Source organism: Vespula pensylvanica, chromosome 1, assembly GCF_014466175.1.
Source record: "Vespula pensylvanica isolate Volc-1 chromosome 1, ASM1446617v1, whole genome shotgun sequence".
Lineage (NCBI taxonomy): Eukaryota > Metazoa > Arthropoda > Insecta > Hymenoptera > Vespidae > Vespula > Vespula pensylvanica.
Window position 1 is genome coordinate 16,195,389 of NC_057685.1, and position 9,478 is coordinate 16,204,866.

At 33.5% G+C, this 9,478-nt stretch overlaps 1 protein-coding gene across 1 annotated transcript; it reads left to right on the plus strand.

The window, feature by feature from the left end:
• The first annotated feature begins 839 nt into the window (after positions 1-839).
• Positions 840-9,206, plus strand: LOC122635856 (DNA fragmentation factor subunit beta). The gene is made up of 6 exons (XM_043826526.1): positions 840-1,888; positions 2,690-2,791; positions 5,406-5,535; positions 5,610-5,821; positions 7,505-8,118; positions 8,990-9,206. The coding sequence occupies exons 1-6, from the start codon at positions 1,832-1,834 to the stop codon at positions 9,156-9,158; spliced, it is 1,284 nt and encodes a 427-aa protein (XP_043682461.1). The 5' UTR covers positions 840-1,831; the 3' UTR covers positions 9,159-9,206.
• The last annotated feature ends 272 nt before the right edge of the window (positions 9,207-9,478 follow it).

Consider the following 9,478-nt stretch of genomic DNA (forward strand, 5'->3'; position numbering starts at 1 on the left):
AGTGTTAATTTGTCTTGTTTTTTATAATTGTAATATACTCTATTTTCTACGTTTGGATGGAATTTAATTGCAAGTATTATTAATGTATTTTACTTTATAATGTAAAACAATATCATTACTCATTATTGCTCTTGTAATTCATTAATTTTACTACTAATGAATTGATATGTTAATGGGACAACATATCTAATTATTGATCATCTCTAATGAGATATTATTGATTGAAAATATTTAAAATAATTTATAAAGAGCTGTTCATTAACACTATTTAATTAACAATAAATCAATGCTTTTAAAATAGTCATTTTTTAAATTATATTATTCAAAGTAAAAAATACACAATATAAGAAAGAACCAATACTAGCATGTTCTATTTTTATAACTATTCAATACCTACAAATGGTAATGAAAATTTATAATTAAATACCAAACACATTTCAAGTACTACATATTGAATAATCTACAAGCTATATGCTAGTTTAGATCAAGTGCATTATTACAAGAATCTTAAATAATACATTCGTTATGTTATATGTTCTTTTTATTACAGCATTTATTTCCATGCGAAGCATTGCTGATGAATACTCTACTATATGAACTTTATTTATAATATAATATTAATATATTGACATTAATAACACCATGATTATCGCTAAAGCATGAACGCTATTAAATCTTACAACTTATACTCTCCAATCTTATACAGTGACTTTAAAATGATCATCCGACCTTTTATCCATTTACTTCTCTTATATCTCATTATATATCAATAGATATTTCAATAGATAAAACATCAATAAAAATCTCTACATTTCTCAAATCTCTACAAACTAAATCAACTTACCAAAAGTATCATAATAACTAATAATTGATCATAACCAATAACAGCATAAAGATTCACTTAAGAATAAAGAAAAGAAAAGAAACATATATATGTCAAATAATTAGAAAATCATTAGATGGACTTATCGATAGATGAAAATTGATTGAGGAAACAGGAAAAAAGAATGTATCTTTGTTTTCTGTGAAAGGAAACGTTGTCGATGGAACTCAGGTCATCACGACAATGGCGCATCACGATAGCTGCTGCCATCTTGATAGAGTGAGCTAACTGCAGAACACGGACGGTATCTCGCAGGCGCACTTTGCACCGCTTAATCCCCGTCCTCCTTTCCCTAAGCATTTTCCTCGCAAGGTTCGCTCGTCATTCCTTCCTCGAGTATCGCAAGGATCGCGTACAACACAGCAAGTAGCATTCTCTATCTTCCGCGCGTTCTTCCGTCCTCTTCACCCCGTTACGAAGTCTCGTGACACGCGCGTGCACTTCCGGTTGCCGTCTTCACGGCAACAGGCTTCGTTAGCATCGTTTTACCCCCTCTATCTATCTCTGTCTCTGTCTCTCTTTCTCACTCTCACTCTTTATCCTTTATCCTTGTTTCTCTCCTACGGTTTATATACACTTGTTTCGCTCGAGATACGTTTATCTCTCTTACTTTTTATCTCTTTCCCTATCTCTTTCTCTCTCTCTTTCTCTTCATTTCTTTCATTTTTCTTTTATCTTTGAAAGATTGTCAGTGAACCGCAAACACGTTGTCAGTGTCAGGGTCGTACAAAGTAGTGACAAGAAGGGTAAGAAAAGAGAAGAGAGAGAAAGTGAAAGAGAGAGGGAGAGAGAGAGAGAGAGAGAGAAGAGAGGGAAGCTTAGCGAACAGCTGGCTGAGACATTTTGACACAAAGAAGACACATCTGATACATAAAGAAGAGAAGACAAGTGTCCGAAGGCTATCTCATCCTTTTTTTTGTTCTTCTTGATTGCTCAAAGAAGAGGATCATGTCGCTCATAGCCGAATGCTTTCGTCGAATGACCGACACATCCTGCAAAAGCGAAGTATGTATCTTTCAAGATTTTTAATGGATATCGAACGATCAAAATCTTCGATCGATTTCTTCCTTCGTTATTTTTTTTTTTTCTTTTTTTTTCTTTTAAGAAATAAAAATAGTGACCCGTTGGTTCGTATCAGTTTTCTTTGAACCCTTGTTCGTTTCTTTGAATCCGTGTTGGATGATTAAAACGATACAAAGGAAAGAAAATGTCGAAATCACGACGCCAGTCAAAGTTCAATTTAGCTTGCATCGAATTGCAACCAGCTTCGAATACATCTCTCTTTTCGTGTTGTTTGCCTTTGAATACGACGGAGACTCATTCTCAGTTGCTGGGATTGGGTAACGGGTGAATACGATATGGGTCAACCGGAAAAACTGGCGACTGATATTTCCACGACCTTGAACCATTGTGATTGAACGGCGCGTCTTTTTGAATTTTTATTCTCTCCCTCTTTCCCTCTATCTTTTTCTTTCCTTTTTTTCGCTGTTCATTGCATGCGTTTGCAAGGATAGTATTTCGTCCGTGAAATCGATCGTTTTTCGCTCTATTCTGATTGGTTTCTAATTACAGAACCCGTGTATAAAGTAAATATTATCTTTATAACTTGATACATATATATGTGTATATATATATATACATATTATAAATTTTAGATTATTATTAATATATATATATAATATCTTATTGATTTTCAATAATGTTATGTTAATATAATTATGTTCTCCTTTTATTCAATGTTTGTATTGCTGATATTATCCTGCTTGCAATAAATTACAATTAAGCTCGCTTCCCTTGTGATTACAGTTAAGGGGTTACAAGATAACAGATGTGAATCGGACGAGAAAGTTCGGCGTTGCTTGCCGAAGTCTTCAGGAATTGAAAAGGAAAGCTTGCACGAAATTGAACGTAAGTAGAAGCTTTATTATACTGAGGATAATCGTCCGTTAATTACTTGAGAATAATTATGCTTTTACCGTTTATTTCATTCCATTGTTACAGAATATACATACATACATACATACATACATACATATATATACATAGATATGTATGTATATATATTTTTGTTGAGACTTGTGTCATTCGCATTTTGTAATAAGAGTTGAGAATCGAAAACTGGGGCGTATGTGCCTCGCGGTAAAAAGTACTCTCGTTGTAGGTTTTGAGTGTAGAAAACGTCCTAAAAATAAAAAAAAAAAAAATAGAGAGAAAGAGAGAGAGAGAGAGAGAGAGAGAGAGAGAGAGAGAGAGAGAGAGAAGAGCACGAGCGCAAGTTCTGCTCTGACAGATTGCACTTCAAATTGCTTTATAAAAACGCAGAGTGAAAGAGAGACGGATTATGAGATAACGAAGATGCATAACGTGTGATTATTTTCTAATATCGAATAAAATATCTCTTAAATATACGTGTATATGTATGTACACACATATACATGCTGGATTTTTTACGAATATGTACAAATATGTATATCGAATGATTAAAGAGCTTTCTAGAGACTTTTATTGGATTTCCAAAGTATTTACGATTTTATCAATTTCATTTAAAATTCTCATATAAAATGATTGATTTCAATATATCTCCGATGATTCGTGGAAATATTTATGAATTTATAAGGAAATCATAGATTTTTGGTAATAAAATATTTCCAACGTTATTTTATTTCAATATTTTTAATAACGATAGACCTTGTAACGAAATAGTAATCAATTTTTGCATTTGACATATATTTGAATTTTCTTTTTTTCTTTCCCTCTCTCTCTCTCTCTCTCTCTCTCTCTCTCTCTCTCTCTCTCTCTCTCTCTCTTTTTATTATAAAAGTAACCACTTTGAAAATGAAATAAATTTCTTGAGAGTTTACTTATTACGCATCTACGAAGGAGATATAAAGCGAAATGACTCTTATCGATAATAATATTAACTATTCCACTTACTCGAACCCTATTAAAAGTTATCAAATTCGAGGTCTTAATAACGTGTAATCTGATAATATACGCTGTTCGAGAGAAAAAAGCTCAAATTTCCTGTTAGTAGCATCGATAACAACATTCCATCGAGTATTTTCGGATTGTTCCATGGTATCGTTCGTTTTAAAATATAAAGAGAGAGAGAGAGAGAGAGAGACAGAGAGAAAGAGAGAGCGAGAGAAAGAGGTTCGTAACTCAAATCGATTTGGTGTCGTTAATGAATATATTCGAAAAAGTACTTATACGATTTAACAGTAATTTATGATATTGGCAGGATATAATTTTCGAATAAATTCAATTTTATCGATGGATCTACTTCGCTACATTTTAGCTTTAACAAAACAGACCATAATCTAACTAATCGATAAATTTGATTATTCATTTATGTTTCGCCTGACAAAAAAATTCGTTTATATATTTTACTCAGGAATATTTTCAATATAAAATAATAGCATCACTCAGATTTGCAATACAATAATTTTGTTGAAATATTTTTATGCGAGAAAGAGAGAGAGAGGAAGAGAGAGAGAGAGAGAGAGAGAGAGAGAGAGAGAGAGAGAGAGAGAGAGAGAGAGAGAGAATGAGCTTTAAAAGAAGTAGAAAAAGAGACTTTTATCAGACAGAAATGTACTTCTAATTCTATTCGAGAGTTGCGGACACGATTTGATATTTCAATACGACCGATTCGTTCGATTCACAACGAAGAGAACTTTCCTTTATCATATTGAAATAGTTTTTTTTTTCCTTTTCATTTTTATTCTCTTTATCCCTTTTTTCCTCTTTCTTTCTTCAAAGGCAACCCGATCTTAATATAAAAGATTAGAAGAAGAGTGTAGCGTTTTGTGGATAAGTTAATCCGTTTGCAGTATGACCTTGGAAACGAATCCTATTGGCCTGCAGCGTGTAGCTCTATCGAACCATCCGGGCCAGGGACAGGGAGGGCAACATCAATGCCAAGGTCGTGTCTTCGTCTCGGCACTGTACCAATCCTCCGCTTCCGTTGCGGATTCATACTTTTCTTAGATCCACTTTTCTTATCACATTTTTACTACATTTATTTCTTCAAAGAAATTCTCCTCCTCTTCGAATTATTTTTTAACTTTTTTCGATCAATTCTAGAGTGAATCAAATGGTATATCTACCTACGTATTATATTCCTTTGAAGATAGATTATACTTGATATTCTTCTCGTAATTGGTAAACTTTAGAATTTCTTTTCAGAGAGAAAATGACTTTAGAATATTTTTTTACAGAGAAGATTAAAATATTTAGATAATTTATATTTAAATGTTAATTTTATTTAAAAATTTAAGATTAAAAGATTAAAATATTCAGTTAATTTATATTTAAACATTGATTTTCTAAGTTTAAAGGATTATTACATTTTTTATTTCAAACTTGATTAATAATAAATGATAATAATTATTAATAGAAAATATTAAGAATCTCCGAAATAGCTCAGCGAGGAGAAAAATATATTCTCTCGTTTGTTTGGATCTAAACGCGGAGAAGGAGATCGATTATGCAGTGACACGTGGGCGTTCTTCTATTTCAGATAACGAACGACCTGGCAGAGGTGAATGTCTTTCTTCTCGACGGATCCTTGATCGACGAAGATTATTTTCATACGTTGGAACCACAAACGACCTTGATCTTGCAGAAACCAGGGGAGAAGGTTTTGTCCGGTTGGTGCAATCATTTCGAACATTTTCATGTATTATGTATATTTAAATTTATTATCAACAATTGTTTATCGTAGACGCTGATCTCCTTTATGAAACTTTGCGACGCGTTAATATCGAATATATCACTGCCGGAGACAAAGTGTCGCAATTTCTGACAGAGAATCTTAAGAACAAGATCGCCGTTTTGAACAATGCCTTGAACAAGGATGACTCCAAGACTGCGTTCAGTTTGAGAGAAGAACATCCGGAGTGGTTTCGCGGACTTGAGACTAATTATACTAGTAAGGTAAGTTATAAGTAAATTACTCGACGTTACGTTTGTACAACATCCTTCAACTAAGTCCTTCTATTTGTCTTTAGCAACAACATCGTTTCGAAAACGTAAAATCGAGATCATACCGAAGTAGATAACTACTTTATAACATTTCTCTTTAATAATAATAATAACAATAATAATAATAAGAATGTATTTATTAATACAACAAACGATAAAATTATTACATTAAAACTTACTTATAAATATCTTATAAAATAACTTGTAAAATTACTTGGTTATTATAGTTACTATAGAGAGACTAATTACTATATATTCAAACGAAAAAGAATCTATTCGAGATCTCGAATTGGGTTCCGAATCCGGTTACGATCGTAAACGATGAAATGCAAGTTCCATTTGCGAAATTTTCAATCGGTTCTCATGGTACTAAGTTATCTACGAAATGGGCCGATTGAATACTTGGGGAAATCGTGTCAATTTCGCGATATCGCGAGGGTTAATTAACGTCGAGTTTCGTATTACACTTTGAGAGTCTCAACGTCCCACTTATCGCTTGCCTCGTTTCTCCCTGTAATCTCGGAAGCCCTATCTGCCTAGTTCACGTAATTAATTAACTCATTATCGCTGTCCCTCTTGGCGATGCGTCGCATATGGTGCTGTCGCTTTGTCATGTGTTTCTAATACACCTGTGCGTCCATACATATCCTTTCACTCTCCTTCTCTCTCTCTCTCTCTCTCTCTCTCTCTCTCTCTCTCTGTCTGTCTATCTCTCTACACACTCACTCACTCACCCTCTCTCTATTGCGAATTACGCCGCTTTCAAAGTCACACACACGTATACGATTACACCTACTACTATTAAAATGTCACTACCTTCTCCAGAACGGTAATCGCATTTATAAAATTAACTATTATATAAAGGTAGTACTTCTTGATATTTTCTTACAATTAGTTGCCTTCTTCCGAGATTATTTTACTTCGATGGTATAATATTTTTCTTTTTTTTTTTTGATGGAAATTATATTGGAAATAAAAACATTTACGAAAGATAGAAATTTATGTTATACGATTAGTTTAACAGTATGACATGATTAAATTTACGAATGAGCTCAGTACGTTTTAATAATATATCGATAGAAAAATGCAGATCGGACTTGTTAAATTCAGAAGGGTATTTTTGTAGCACGCAAACGGAAGACCATCAAAAGAACGTTTCAAACGAGAACAGCTGCTTCAGAATGGAGCTATTCGTTGATACGTGGCCCGATTTCAAAGAGAGGATACCCGTGGCTGAACCCGTGACGTTTCGAGTAGATCGTTCTTTAAGTCGATTTTCGATCGAGAATTCTAAGTAGGTTAATACCGTGGCTCCTCTGTTTTCCGATAACGTGGTGAGGCCTGTGGGAAAACTTTTCGTCGAGCAAAGACATATGGAATGCCTATATCTATCTTATCGCATGTGTAGCTAACTCTTTCTTACGAGAACGAAAATATATGTATACGAGGTTTCATCGAATAAAGAAACATCGTAGTGTCCTAAAAAAAAGGTCCTTTCGTATTTTACTCCATTACGATTTCATGAGGAATCTGAACATTTCCAAGATTGTATTTTAAGACGTATATTTATATAGACGTTGAATGGAAAATTAATGAAAAAAAAAAACTCGTTAATCATATATATTCTCTTTTCAGGAAGCTTATATGCATCGTCGATGTCAGGATAGGATACGAGGATATTTGTATAAGACGATCGATCAGATCAGATCCTCGGACATATATCTAAACGATCGAAATGCTAGACAACAATTATTACAGACTATAGCCTTCTTCAAAATGCAATTAAAGGAAGATCATTATTTCGGTTATTATTTCGATAGAAGTCGAGCGGCAAAGGATCCAAACGAAACGGAACATTTCGACGAAGTAGATTCTTCAGATTGTTACGATCATTGTCCTTGCAAATTGAGTCATCTCGACGATAGCACGCACTTTCGTTTGTTTGGAAACATTAGAACGATCGATGAAAGTTTCAATAACGACGAGGTCGATGCAAGAAAAATCACCAAAGTATCCGTCGAGAGAAAACAGGACACGGATGAAAATGAGGTACGACCAGAGAAATGTCCCTTTAGGATTAAACTTCGTAACGTGGAAGAGCAGAAAGCTATTTGCGATCGCAAGGGAGAATTCAGGTGTGAAGGAGTTTGGAACGCGAACGAGTGTACTTATGGAGCGAGACACACGATTAACCCTTACAGATCGAGAGAGGAACTCGTCCTCTTTTCAACGTGGAATTTGGATCACAAGTAAGATCATAAGAAGGATATGTTCGATTTACTTTTATATATCGGACAAAAGTTTTTTTGATAATCGTATCGGCAATTTCATTTCGAAATAATCTTCGTCAATTTGTTACAATTATATACGTATATTAGATCACGCATTATTTATATAAAAGAAAATATTACATTATATTTTAACGACGAAAATATTTCGAAAAAAATATTTCGACGATGAAATCGTTAAAATCTTGCTTCTCTGAGGAGACTGTATAGATATTTTTTGTATATTATACATACCTATATATATACGTAGGAGACTACGATATCGATAAAATACGATTACTAAAGCGTTTCCACGGTGTACATGAGTTAACACGTTCAATGCCGATGACGCATTAGCTACGTCCTCGACATTTTTTTTTTTTTTTATTATTTTCTTTTTTTTTTACAGTGCCAAGGACGCCCTCCATACGTCCGAGTATGTACTCCCTCTTTATAATGTGTTCTCATTAAGCTTTCATAACAATCGAGTACGTGTCATCTTGTCAGTTCTATTGTATAAAAACACGTGTCCAACTTTTCATATTTTAAGAATTTTCATTATACCTCGTATTTTCTCGTAACGTCTTTGACGAAAGTTATACGACTAGATTTTGAATTTCGTTATAAATTCGAGACGACAAAATCTGACGTAGTAAACACGAAGGACGAAGTTATACAAGAATATCATCGTTTTTATGTTTCACGCAAAGGTATCTTGCAAAACCGATATTGGATGCAAGGACAGCGATGACTCAAGTAGAAATTGAAAATACCGTTCTATTATAGTCTACCTTTTCCACTATATTTCTATAAAGTTATAATAAAAACCTATCTCTTTTCTTATTATTTACAGAATCGAACGATCTCGGACCCTAGTTCCAAGGCTTCTTAATATGTCACTTCAAGATACAGTGAACGAGAAGGACATCTACGATATTTACGAGAATCTCTTCACTTTGAAAAACTTAAGACTGGTTCACGTCGTATGTCACGATAAGGGCTCGCACAAGTCGGAATATTAATGAGGATGATCATATTTAAAGAAAGAGAGAGAGAGAAAGAGAGAGGGGGGGGGGGGAAATAAAATTACTACGATATAGTCTTTTATTAGGGGGATAGTGCAAATTAGTACATTACAGTATTGAACGATGTTTACGTATACATATATACGTATATACAATCACGTTTACGTACATATATAAATACACACATATATATATATACATCTATACATATATATATATACATATATATATTTATTTAAAGATTGTTGATATTAGAGAGAGATTTAACATATTGTTAATATTGAAAGTTGACAGTACTTTCGTTGCGTTGAGAAAAA